A 14,172-nucleotide genomic window follows, 5' to 3' on the forward strand; every position below is an offset into this window, starting at 1 on the left:
ACACCGGCACATATTAAGGACAGCAGAGCTTTGTTCGGTTGAGGTCAGGTGCATGGTGATTGTGTCCAGGTCCTCACATCTGGCATACAGTAGGAATAAGGTGTCTCGAGCTCAGAAAAAGGATTGGCCTGGCTGGTTGAGACCTTTGCCTCTGAATATAGATTTAAAAATGGCAAATTTCATTATGAAGCAAACAAATCTTTAATTTAAAGCTGTGCACTGGTAAACGGATCAATTGAGATGCTGAGTATGTGCAGGGCTGAAACACATTGTGTTGGTCAGTTCTATCTGGGGCCTTGGTGACAAGTGTTTACACAACGCGACCTCCTCTCAAAATGATTCCATACGACACTCTAGAGGAGAAACAATTACTTAATTAGCAGTTAATCAATGGATAACGTATCTGTAACTCTTTGATTAAGCCTCAGAGTAGATTTTTAAACAAATGTCAGCTATTCAATTGTGAGAAATTGCTGCCTCTTTTCATCTCATGTGATCGTAAACTGACAACAATTTTGGGAAATTGTGATGTGTGGGGATCTTTCACAGTTTTTTTTCATATTTTATAGACAAAACAATACTCAACAGATTAGCTAATGATAGTAAGTGATCTAAAAATGTCAACATAAAGCTATCACTGTCATCTGCTCTGAACACTGAGCTTTGTGTGTTCACATGCTGTCAGAACCGTAGTTTTCCTACCCAACTGTGCTGAAAGAGTTGCCTTCATCCCAGGGATGGCTGGAAGAGGGGCAGGACCAAAACAGTGACTAAAAATAGTCGCCAACTGTTGTAGAACGGCATCACTCTGGAGGAAAGGAGAGAAAAAACAAGGAGACGGGGATTACATCACACACCCTAACTAAATGTCTTGCTGATGTCATGAAGACAAGACAAGCAGACGTCTACCTTGGTGGTGCGTAAGATGTTGAACATCAGGGGCAGGCCTATGATGACCAGCTCCTCGCAGTAGTCCTCTTCTTTGATGGTGGTGAACTCTCTGAAGAGGGAGAGGGTGACTCCTGCCCTGGACTGCTGCTGGGCACAACGCAGAGATTCCAGCCACACATGTAGCTTCCATGGAACACCTAGGTCAAAAGAAGAAGAAACAGGTTGGTTTTTAAGGGAAGTCACAACTTGAACAGTAAGAGAATCCTCTTCCTGACATCCGATAGGTACCCATAGCTCGTAGCTCCATGGTGACGTCCAGGTAGCCGTGCTCCGCACTGTAGTAGCTGGCCTCCTGCAGAGCCTTCATCCTGGCCTTGCACAGCTTTGCTATGCCCACTTCTGGCAGGGGCCCGGGGCCAGAGGAAGGGGTGGGGAGGGGGGAGAGAGGGAGGAAAGGGCAGATGCCGACTTCCTCATCCTCCACCCCCTCAGCTAAGATCTCCTCCAGAGACAGGACATCCTCTTTGACTTGCTGGGGCTGAGTCAGAAGCTTTCGCAGCACGTTTCTGACAAAATAAATAGAAGGAAGAAGGGGCAAAGAAAGAGGACGGGGGAGGGAAGGACGGAAAGAAAGCATGGACACATTAATATATGTCCAAACTGGATACCGTACATCCATTTCTGTGACCCTGTACCCTCCTCTCTTATTACATAATCTGTCACCCTCACTGTGGAATGTGAAGTGTTGAGTCTACATTGTGTTCACACGTACACGCAGTGAACAGGTGGAGCGGTTTACGCTTCCAGTTGGTGTTTCGAGACAGATGGACTCTGGATAGAAGGAGGCCCTGAATTCTCGTTTTCATACTATCCAGGTCTGCCATTTCACCACATGCTTAAAAGAGATGAATCTCTCCTCAAAGCACCGATGCAGACTTGGATCAAGTATGACAGCGTGTGACTGAGCTAACGTTACTTTCTTTTGTCAGAGCCTTCCAGCAGCATCTGTTAACAACATGTCCTTTTGGGATGGGATGGAGAGACACGCATACCTGTGTCCATGTGCGGCCGCATGACTGAAGCAGTTCATGTCCTCAGAGAGGGATGACGTCAGGGCATTTCCATCGTGGGTCTTCGATAAGGGGTCTGCACCTCGCGCCAGGAGCAAACTAACCATCTCATAGTTTCCTGGGAAGCATACGAACGAGCCAATTACATACCGACACATATCCAAAACACATTTAAATGGGATATATGTTACCAGTGACACCCACAAATGTATTTTCTTTTTGCAAAGACAGACTTTAGGAATCTATTATACTTGTGTATGTTTCCCACTGGTGCGGTCGACTTTGTATTTTTGAATAGTTAACATATCACCCCACAATTGTTCACATTTTGTATTGTTTATATTGAGTGTTTGTGTTTTTATTGCTTATTTTTCTAATTCGTTAGAGCACTTATACTGCGAGTAGTCTTTCTGACTATATTGCAACAATTGCATTTAATCACAGGGACAAATTAACTTTTATTACACGTCATTTTGCATTTTCAAACGAACAAACTCATTCATATGAGGCCCTATTTACACGCTGTCGTTGCTCCTTTACTACGGCAATGTGCGGCTTTGACTTGATCCCACAGAGGAATGCTGCCCAGAGGCTTCTAAACAACCACAGGCAGCACTCCTCTGCGCTCGCTGCCTTCATCCTCCCTCTCGTTTCCTTGTTCCGCCAATGTGTCACTCACAACTCAATCCCGGGCTTCTGTTGGCGCTCTCCTCGGAGACTAGCACTACAGGACTGGTTACTTATAATCATTGTAAAAATAAGTTTAGACAAGTTAAAAGAGTTATTATGATGAGTTGATTGGCAGAACATTACAACGTTCATTCATCTCTGCATGTTTCCCCTCTGCAGACGTTGTGCCCGTATAATCTCGGAGGAAGTAATTTACTCACCGTAAATGAGATCATCACACAGCCTGACAATACACTAGCATCAGCTGTGCCTTGTGTTGTACCGAGTGTGCGTGTGCTTTTGTGTGTACGTGCATGTGTTTGCCCACCTGCTGCTGAAGCCAGCTGCAACGGGGTGTCCGCTGTGCTCTCCTGCCCATTGCGAACTGCGGCCCCCTCAACGTTGGCCCCCGCATCCAACAGGAGCTGGAGATACACACCACATCCGTTATACTGTGCGGTGTTTGACATCCTCGAACTCATTCGAGGCCTGGCCTCTGACCTCACATTTGTCACTGAGCTTTTAGAGCGAATAGCATCGCATGCACAGTTAGCGTGGGACTGTGAAGGACAGCCTGCGTCGCCCGTGCCTCTTTCGCGGGTTCATTCTCCTCGAGTAAAAAAGTACACCATTCATGCCGCATGTCAAATTCAGGCGTCACTAGCTGCGACTACGTGTTAGCGGATCTTTCCAACCTGCACGACGGAGATGTGTCCGTGCAGCACGGCGAAGGTGAGGGTTGCCCAGTGTCGACTGTCGGGGTGCACAGAGGGGTGCTTTGGGGAGCACGGTGGAACCTGGCAGCACACGACAGAGAGTTGTTACACGCCAGCGTCAAGACCATACTCACACATGGGGAAGTTTACTCAACGTGCAACAATTTGAACACATGTGTATGTGTTCAAATTGTTGAAGCATATTTACCGCCAAGTCAAGGTTGGCCCCGGCATCGATCAACATCTGGACTAAGGCCTCGTCTCCAGCTGCGCAGGCATACATCAGTGGGGTCATGCCCTGAGTGTCGACCAGCAAGGAGGGCGAACACATTAGGTAAGGCCTATATGAACTATGAATATGAATACATTTGGATAATGTTGCAATATTCTCTTCACATCATACGTAAAAACACATTTATACCGCTATGCACAAAGAGACAGATGTTCAGTACCTGGTCGTCCATGCTGTTGACCCCATCGGGCCCCAGGAAATCAATCGCTTGGCCAATGAGATCTGTGCGTCCACAGTTCAGCATCCGAAAACCCAAGTCCAGGTGGAACTTGTCTGTGGCGGCTTTGGAGTCCAGACGCTTGAAGGAGCTAAAGCAACATTCAGGCCTGATGGAGACGCACACAAAGAAAGATTAAGATAATACAATGAGACGCTCAACGTGTGAGAGGTACCTAGCAGAGTCTGGGAAGATGAAACGGACATGGAGAACTACAACGTTCAACCATGTGGCTCAATGTACATTTGTATCTGATGATTTGATTTATTTATTCACTTCAATAGAAGAGGTTATCGAGCCGCGTTACAGTAATTGATCTGATGTAGACAGTGTGTAACTCTTTTTTACTTTAGTGCATCAGTTACAGGAAACACACACACAACAATGTCAAAGCAATGACCTTGTGTTTCTTTTCAAGTCACTATGATGACCTCATAAACATGGAAGGGAGACATGACACTGGGGTCAGGAGCACCACAATTAGGTATTGTCTGAAGGCATTGTTAAAGTTGACTTTATACTCTTTTTTTATTAAAGATACTCAGACATAGTGCTGCTGCTTTCCAGTAGAGATCCAGATCCAGTCTACACATCAAGCAATACAACCCTTGTGAGTGTGTGTGTGTGTGTGTTCTCATTTACTTCAGCTGCCTTGGTTCACAGTCCAGTCCTGGAAGGAGGAGCCTGGCAGTCTGTCTGACGTCATCACTCTCCACCAACAGACTCTTGCGATGCTCGGCATGAACTATGGCCACTCTCATCCACTCCATCAGAGGTGGCAGCAACAGGAACGGCCTGGAAAAAGAAAATATAAATAAGTCCACCTCTGTCCATCTATGCGATTGGGACAACAACAAAAATGCATTCGACTAAAATGTTTGAGTACACAGAGGCGTCGCTGTGGACGTTGTCTGAACTTGTGATTCAGTCATTTTGAACTCATAAACAGCCCACGACCAGATGACTTATATATGACTGCCAGTACTTCCCCGTACCCTGTGAGTCACATTTACACCCCCCCCCCCCTGTGACTGTCTTTGTGCTGTGGTTTAATAAACACAATACTGCAGTGTCTTCTGAATAATCAGACTATTTTTACACTAGCTTTAGCAGAATAAACTACCTAGGGAAGATACATAAAGGTTCAGCACTCATGGTTATAGACGATTTCTAACGAAAGAGAGAACCAAGTGAAACTAAAAAGACGAGGAAAGGATTAAAATAGAAATGATAGACAATATTGACCTGATCATGAGGAAACTAGACACAATTGCATTATTTGTGGCGAAGCAGTGGAGTAAACATCAGAGGAGGAGTAAAAGAGAGCAGAGCATAAGGTCTGCTGTGGTATTTGTGACTGTGGCCCTCTGAATGGCTTGTTTGATTGCTCTCTTTTTCTCTCTTTCTTAATCCCCCTCATCTTCCAACTCATCTTTTCACAAACTTTAGAAACCACTGTTCACACGGCTATCTGCAATGCCACAACGGTATCAATCTGATCTGTTCTGTGCCTTTCCCTCACCCATATGACACGTTATTGTTGCTTTGCTTGTGATCCTATGGAGCATCAAAAGCAAAGCAACAGTGGTGTGTCCAGAGTGTGTTAATGAGTGTTTGAACTCTGCATTATCACGAGATACTAAGCAGGCTTTCTCCTGCTGTGGTGTTATTCTTAGCGGTGGCTTCACCTTTGTTCTGAGGAAATGCAAACCATCCGATGCATATCATGAATACAGATGGAGGCAAAAGCACGAGCAGTACACTCGCATATAGTCCGACTGCGGCTGCTATAGGTATTGCAGTTACTGTTAATGAGCACTGGGACCCCTGCAGTGACATTTATTCTCCTCACTGTGTTTACTCCAGTAGCTCCCTGCGGTTTCTTATAAAACAGCTCCTTCTGTTCAGCTCTCTCCGCTTCATCAGTGCTCTGTATTAATGTATATTGTCACTTTACTAAAGTGGATCATCTCAGTTGTATCTGAAGGTTTCAGAATTTCAGAGAGAATGTCAGACTTTTGAATACCTCCCTCAATGTAACATTTAAATGAAGTTAACAACACTATAATCAACAAAACATGTGAACCTTTTCTAACTTAACATCACAAATGAAAGCTTTTCATAACTGGACGGCTGTCGTTGGAACCAACTGTGGTTGGTAAAGCCGATATAATGACGAATGAAACTAGTTTACAAATTTTCATCACTAACAATGTTCCGTGTCCTTTAATAACTGCATTGCAGATACGACTGTATTATAATAAAGGCCTTAAAATAACTTAACATCTGGATCTAGAACTTTTTCAGAGAATTCGAAGCCAGCAGATATCCGGCTTCCCCCTGTTTCTGTCTGTTTTATCCTCTAGCTATGGTGTCAGATCTTGTTTCAGTACTTTATCAGTCGGTGATCAGTCAGGAGGAGGGACCCAGCAGCCAGTCAGACATGGCAGCTAACAACCAGAGAAGGGAGGGATGGGATGGAGGAGAATTAGGAGGGGAATGCTAAATGGGTCTGATCGGTGCATAGAAGGAGCATTTGAGTGTTTGGGAAACGGCTGGCAGGCTCGTGGGGTATGTCCCCAGGAAGAGGGGGGTTGGTTGGCAGTTTGGAGATGTGCTGCGGGGTGTCGAGTGAGATGAACGTCCTGTTTCTTGGGTGAAGAGGGGCTGCTGGCTTGGGAATCAATGTTATACTCCCCTCAATGGGCTTCACTCACCCTAAAGTGGACTGTGTGTGTCTATTTATTACGTGTGTGCATTTAAGTTTGTGTCTCCGTCTGTCTTCCTGAAAGCCACGAGGCATCCACGCAGCTTTTTCACAACATGCTTGTTCCAGGGCATGTACGCTGCACATACACTACTCCAGAACTAACGCAGCTCTAATCAACCGAATCAAGCTTTTAACACTTCGTTAAATTAAATGTAACATCATTTAACTCATTTAAACATCATTTAATTCATCCCTCAATCAGCATTTTACAGCCTGTGTTTTAGTCAGAAAAAAGACACACACATTATGATCCCTGCATAATCACCAAGGTGCTTCCTTTCACGGCCGGAAATACTGGTTTTCCAGTCAAATTATTTCAGCTGCAGTTTTAAACCAATTAACCATTAAGAGTTGTGTGTGTGTGTCGTCGAGGGTATACACAGAGATGTGTATCAACACAAAACAGCTGAGGCCATGTGTATACACACCTTTGCCAGAAGCCTACAACTGCATACAGATGGAGCTCGTCTGTACCAACAGCCTCGCAGCTCTGGCCTCTCTAGTCATCCCTCCATTCTTCCTCAAACCTTCTCCCTCTCTCTGAACATCTCCCCCCCCCCCCATCTGACCCTTGTGTCTGGGTTATGCCCCTCTCAGCTTGAAACACAAACTTCAGCTTCGTCTTAGAGCCGGTGCAACATCAAAGCTGAGCCTCCTGTTAACACTGAAACTAGATCGCACTTCTGGCTAGCCTGCTGACCCGGCATGCTAAGACACACACACACACACACACACACATAAACTCTTCCCACACATGTTCACACAGATGCACTTATAAACGTTAGCTCTGAATCATGGCTCCATTTCCTCCATCACCTGGCTGGTCAGCTCAAATTGTAGCCAGGCGTGTATGAACTCTCACCTGTCCAACATGAAACACAAAGGCTTTTCTCCCCAGGTGGCAACATCACACATGCTACACTGGCCCCTTATGTCCAATGTGTCCTTTACCCTGAAGCCACTGTGATTGGTTTCACATTTAAGAAACTGAAATCAGGCCTTCGAGCAGACCCCCTCATGCGGTGCAGAGGGCCAAGGTTAACCACTGATCTAGAGTCAGATTACACTCATAAAGACTCCATAATGGTGTGTGTGTGTGTATTTGTGGTTATAAGCTCCACTGGCTACTTCTTATCACAGTAACACATCTCTCCATTAGTGCCCCCTTTCATCGCTGAAGGATGTAGACGGGTGGGGGTGGTGTGTTCACTGGAGTTTGGAAGTGCTCGTTTTGGGTGGAGAGGCTGGTGGTTCTACCATTACATAGATTGGCAAATGACTTTCAGCACTAATGAAAGTAATTTTTCCGTGGCTTAAAGAGAAGTGTGTGAATGGAGAACTAAGTAGACACACACACACCAGTGTTTGCCGTCTCACACTTAACACTCCAAAACAACATGATCTGTAACAGCCACAACTAAGCACCAGGTTTAAAGGATGAGAAGAAAAAGGGTGTCTTGCGTAGGCTTCAGGATTCCGCCATAAGGCTCTCACCAGGCTCCCTGTAATGGTTGATGATGTGGCCCACACAGATTTGGTGGTTTGGGGTTTCCACCAACGATTTTATACGGCTTTCGATAGAGGGTGAGCCACAGAGATTAAGAGGCCCATTGTAGGAGAGCAATCTGTATCATTACCAGGCAGCCACATAGTAATCACCAGCAGGTTTGCTCCCCTCTGCCACCTGAGTCTGCCATGCATTCACAGACACGACACACAGTCACATGGCGGCAACTCAGGAGATGTCTAGAAAGAAAAACAGAACGTCACAGATGTTCCAAAGTATTCAGTGCAACAGGATGCTAAATTGTGTAATCCTGCACACATAAGCCCGGCTGACATACAGCCAACATTAAAAACGTCTGACGACTTGGAAGAAACAGCCAGGACAGTAAAAAGGGGGGTGTGTATTTGCTGTTCGGTTCTCTTTGATGCTAACGAGGAGCCCACCTTTGCTGACTCACGCTGTGTCTGTGCATTATTAAATGTATATGAGCCGGCTGGCTTTGAGTGCAAACATGTGTGTGTGTGTGTGTGTGTGTGTGTTTAGGTAAGATATTCGGCTGAATTCATCACAACATTTTTACGGATGTACGATGATCTCACAGATGTCATGACCTTGTCATAACCCAAGGATCACAAAGGCATGCATTTCGAGAGGTTAAATCATTAACTGTGGAAGAACTGTCAAAGAATTTACCGAAGCAAACTGAAACACACACTTAAGTGGGAGCTGCATCCCATTCGTATGCTTGAGTGGCAGGACTTTTAGACAGGCCTCCCCGTATCCGTTTAAAAATGTAATTAACCTTTACACAGAAGAGCACTTTCCACTGACATTTTTAACATATGGTTACTCGGGGGGAACAGAGCCCAGATGTGCGGACAGACTGCAAGTACTTCTCTCTCACACACAAGTTAAACTAATAATCGTACCGTAACTGAATTATCGCTGACATGTATTTGACCTGCAGCTGAATATCACCATTACTAGTGATAACATGTTGTTATGCAGCCACATATTTCATCAGTTAATTCCAGAGGGAAAGAGATATGACTCAGGGTTACTTCTTGCTTTCTCTGGAAACACAACAACTTGAAATGTAATTTTCTGTAACTTTAAGACAAGAATTAGCCAAGAAAATGTTTCCAAATAATCAGGGATAGTGCTTCCACCAATGACATATAAATGTGATAGTACTCTGCATGCAGGCTGTTAAAATGTTGTCAAACAGTCGTCTCAGGACTGAAAAAAGACCAGAGTGACCATAATTGTTCTCCAAAGGCAACACAAAGGAGATCTGAGGAGACCCTAACAGAATTACAGACCATTAGCACCTCTCGAAAAACCCCTGAAATCACCAGTCTTCAGCCTAATTTACACTCTGAAGGAGCAATGAACCCTTCTATCAGACTAACATTAACACCTGGAGTCCCTTGCTCCCCTGTAATTTACTAACAGTTCAATGAGCAGAGGGAAATGTAATCAGGAATGTTTCAGGAAGAAAGGGGGCCTGTGAATAAGCTGTTCAAATGATTAGAAGCTGTTTGTTAATTCCTGAGGCTGGATGTTCATGTATGTGAGTTTGAGTATTGCTACCACTAATCACATGTATGTTAATCTAATCAGGCAAATACAATCATGTCTAATGTCAGATGTGATCAGGAAATACAAACATAAAATGCATGAAGGGAAAATCTAAAATACTATCAAACCCTATTTTGTGAGGGTGTGTCCAAAGCCGAAGGGGACCAAAATAAATAACTGCCGAAGATTAGATCGGTCATTTCACTGCCTGTGATAAACTTGCTCGTGTCCGGACATGCATGACTCCCACCTCTCGTTGCTGAGGGCCATGCGCGGGGGATCTAAGTTGGGATTCTCCATGGACTCCATTTGTGGGCAGCGCAGGAAGTAGTAAAGGGTGTGGAGGGCGTCCGGCGACCAGGACACGGGCTGCTGGGGACGGGCGTGGCGTACTGGACTCATTCCTGGGCGCACTGAGCTCAGGCGCTGCATGTGGTGCATTGCACGTGACACCAAGTCACCTGGAACACAGGAAATAAGAGAAACATGGGAGTTTAATGGTTTAGCAGATATTTGTTCCAATAAATACATATGACGCTTGTTCATTTCATATACTCAGTTCTTTTTAATACAGTATAAAATAACACTGGAATTTGGGCCAAATGGCACGTAAAAACCTCAAATTATAACGAGTTCTTAGCGCTCAACATAAACCCTGTGGGCTCCTAATCCAACTGGATTTCCCCTTTTCCTAAAACACTTACATTCAACCCTCCTATCGCGTCATTACTCTCGCTCCATGTCTCTGGTGGTATTTGCTATGAGTCGCGTGATTATCAGTTAGCACAGCCAGACGGCCAGTCTAAACAGTCATCCTGAATCATTGAAGGATTTAATGGGCTAACAGACAGTTGACCACAGGCTCTAATGAACCGTTCAACTGTTTCTCTATTGACGTCTCTGAATCACTGCACTCAGCCTCTAAAGGTGGGATGTCGGTCATGTGATAAAAACAAGATCTGTGCGGACGTCTTACATGCGTCCACCGCTTGCCAAGATGATGACATAATAAATATGTAGCTTATCAGAGGATTCATCCACCCACAGTGAGCCAAGTGAACAGCCACGTGCACTTTGATGGAGGCCAACTCAGATTACTGGATGCGCAGTGTAACATATGAGGAATTTATCAACCAAATAAATGAAAAGGAGTGCGTAGGGCTGCGAGGAGTAGAGTTTGTAGATAACACGGGTTGCCATAGCAGGAGCATGGTGGAGAGACACAAATATCAGTTGTCCAGTTGTCGCAGGGAGGGGATGTGGAGGATGTGGAGGATGGGGGGGGCAGTGTGAAGGAGGGAGGCCAGGTTGAACTTGAGATCATGTAACGCTCATTTAACATAATTACCCCCGAGTTAATTTCTAACCAGATTACCGTGAGTGAGAGGCTGCCAGGGGGCCGAGGCTGTGTGAGTGAGTGAGTGTGTGTGTGTGTGTGTTGATATTAAAGGGTTCGGGGTACTTCAAGGGGGGTTGGTTTCGAGAGGTTTTCCCAAAACAGACCCCACTTCAAGTTGAAGGGCCTCCTTTGTGGTAACCACCACCAGCAGTCCCTCCAGGAGGTCTCCTAGGTATTATTGCCCAAGATGGAGAAGCTCGCTCTGGCTTTCCCGTCCATATTGTGGCCCCCCGGCTAAACTCTGCTCCATGGCTCAGAAGGATATGAAATCTTATTCTTATTCTTCATTCTTAGATTACATCTTATGTTGGAGTCTGGAAGTATAACAAAAACGGGGACTTGCCTGCTTTTTATATGCACAGTGACTAAATAAGTGTCTTAGGTATAAGTTGCAAGTAATTAAATGTTTTAAGTTTTAAACAATAAGATAGAAGACGTTGACTGTCCATTCAGTAGAAATCCACAAATCCCACATATCCTTCTGGACTCTCTGTGAACCCAGATCGCTAATTGGCTTTCCAGGCTTTAGCACAAAGCTCATACAATTTTAGTTAGCCCAATCGTGGTCTTTAATATTTCCCTTACTTAACCGGATGGTCATGTACTCATAGTTTCCCATATCTGGTGAAGCCCACCACAGAGCTGAAAATGAAACAATCAAGCGTGTACGAACACAACTTTCAGAGCCAGTCTATTGATGCACTACATTTCCAACAATGTTGAACATACAATAACCAGAACCCTGCCACCCATCATCCATCATGCTTATGTACGCTGTGTGTTCCTGTGCCTGGCCACGTCCAGTCTAGAGATCCAACTGGACTGAGCAGCTTAGCACAGATGCTCCTGTGTCTGCCTGGTTTCATGGATCAGAGAGCCAAACCCTCTGTGTTTTTGTTGTGTGTATGGGTATCGGTGAACACATGTGGGTGTGTGTGTGTGTGTGTGTGTGTTTGTAGGTGCGGATGAAGGATGCCAGCCCGACCCAGAACAGCCCAGCTTCACACTGCCAGAGCGATGTGGCACAAAGAGACCACTGAGCAAGTGAGAGAAAGAGTGTGCCTGTGTTTGGGAGTGTGTGTGCACTTTCTTAAAGCCTCACTAACGACGGCCGTGTATGAACGTGGCCTTGTACCGGAGGAACAAATGGCAGTGTTAGCTCATTCGGAGAAGGAAACTTATCCTCGCTCCCACCAGTAACCTCCATCCCTCCTCCTCTCCGCCTGCACTGACAACCTAACTCTTCTCCACTCTACCTTTCCATCATGCCCTCCATTCCCTCCACACAACCCTGCTTTCGCAAAAATGCACTGCATCCTTAAACTCCATCCCCCACCTCCGACCTTTCTTACCTCCTTCTCAACACTCTCTTTTTAATGATCGGACCAGCTCTCTATCATCTGCCAATTCCAGCAGAGCTATACCAGTTGAAAAAACCCACATGCACAGTAGAGTACAGTGTGACTGTATGCTGCTCTAAAAAATATTTTCCAATCATTCAAACTGCGATGGAGAAAAGGAGTCCAAGGGAGGTCCCTCACCGATAAACAGATTTACACGAGACCCAATTTATATTTATGACTGAAAACTTGGTTCAGAGATGTGATTAAAAGGGCCCCTAGATTCAAGGTATGTGCCCCATAAAACACAATTAAGGGTGAATGTGTATGTAAATGCCTCCAACATCAGGCAACATGTCCAAGTGAAATCTAACCAGCAATAAATTGTTAATGTACCAAATAAAATGTATCTACTCGATTGCATTCCAACAAAGTGCTAAAAATAAAATATTTCTTCGTAAAATCGAATGGAGAAAGTATTTTCCCGTGCTGACTCACTTGACTGGGTTCAGATTCAGAGCCACCAGATAGTTTGTGTTAACAATGATGCACACTGCCTATCAAAACAGACTAAAAGCATCAGAGGCATTATCACTTTACTCTCCAGAGCTACATGTGTAGATAAACTATTTATTGGCCCATATGAGATGACTTTCACAATAAGGCACACGCTGGGGCTTATCACAATTATTGTTTTAAAAGGCATTGCTTGGCGCTTGGCTGTCTGAAATAATAGCCCTTTGGCAGGAGAAAGCGTTCCTGTGTTTGGGAGCCGGTGTGAGAATAACACGGTATGTTGAGAAGGTCTTCAGAATGGGGTCAAGTCTTTTTTTCTCCAAATATGACAATAAGTTTATTATTTCTGTGAAGATTTACTTGTCTGTAATAACAATAATGTTTTATATAGCATCACTGTTTATGATTTGTGGAAGAGCTCAGAGGAATTAAACATGACATTTTAAAAAGAATGCTATTGTTAAGTAGATCCCAGGACCACACACTGTTCTGAGCTCCGTGCACTCACTGAGTTCAGAAATGCTGCCCACACAGGTAGCCAGCAGGGACTGCTCCAGCGTCCTCAGCTCCAGCTGGGCGTAGGCATCCTCCCTGCTGTCCACCGACGTCTGCTGGTTCTCTGTGTAGGGACTGAAATGGGCCGGGAGAGACAAAACCCCTAGGGAGACACAAACGGAGAGGGTGGCGTTCATGATTAATATAATAAGTGACAAGACGACATAACTTCAGCAACATCCGCCCACGCTGCTTCTGCAGAAGTCCCAAAAGAATTGCTTGTTGGTAGTGACACCGTGTATTTGTAATCCTGCTAACGTGTAACCCACACCGCTGAGGGCACATAAACACACCAGGCTTGTGTTGAGCTTTGCTCTGAAAACGTTGGGGAAAATAAAGTGAGACAGTGACATCGGGCTAATACAAACACAACTAATGCACACACTGCATCAGGAGCAGGCCCAGGCCTCACAGAGAGGAACACCAAGACAGACCCAGATCACGTTAACAATGACGTCAGGATCGTTACAGACGAGCAGGTACTAGCAGATTCAAGCTGAACACGTATGTATGGCTTCATATTTAAACAAGTGGATAGCAATTGTGAAGGAAAGTACATGTTGACTTGTGTTTTCGGCCTATTAGTATCTCTTTGCTGGCTGTCAGCTCCCACACCCTCATCGTGAGCGTTGTCTGGGGTTGAGTAAGA

The 14,172-nt window shown here is 45.1% G+C and overlaps 1 protein-coding gene across 1 annotated transcript in view; it reads right to left on the reverse strand.

Moving 5' to 3' along the window:
* The window catches only part of abtb2b (ankyrin repeat and BTB (POZ) domain containing 2b), a 43,170-nt gene that overhangs the window by 2,397 nt on the left and 26,601 nt on the right, over nt 1-14,172 (reverse strand). The window contains exons 2-12 of the mRNA XM_056417148.1: nt 13,477-13,626; nt 9,964-10,174; nt 4,498-4,650; nt 3,799-3,964; nt 3,555-3,644; nt 3,326-3,427; nt 2,959-3,055; nt 1,944-2,079; nt 1,180-1,457; nt 910-1,088; nt 703-808 (exon numbers count right to left, since the gene is read on the reverse strand). Coding sequence (XP_056273123.1) covers nt 703-808; nt 910-1,088; nt 1,180-1,457; nt 1,944-2,079; nt 2,959-3,055; nt 3,326-3,427; nt 3,555-3,644; nt 3,799-3,964; nt 4,498-4,650; nt 9,964-10,174; nt 13,477-13,626 — 1,668 coding nt within the window. The remainder of the gene's footprint in view (nt 1-702; nt 809-909; nt 1,089-1,179; nt 1,458-1,943; nt 2,080-2,958; nt 3,056-3,325; nt 3,428-3,554; nt 3,645-3,798; nt 3,965-4,497; nt 4,651-9,963; nt 10,175-13,476; nt 13,627-14,172) is intronic.

Source organism: Pseudoliparis swirei, chromosome 6 (genome assembly GCF_029220125.1).
Source record: "Pseudoliparis swirei isolate HS2019 ecotype Mariana Trench chromosome 6, NWPU_hadal_v1, whole genome shotgun sequence".
Taxonomy (NCBI): domain Eukaryota; kingdom Metazoa; phylum Chordata; class Actinopteri; order Perciformes; family Liparidae; genus Pseudoliparis; species Pseudoliparis swirei.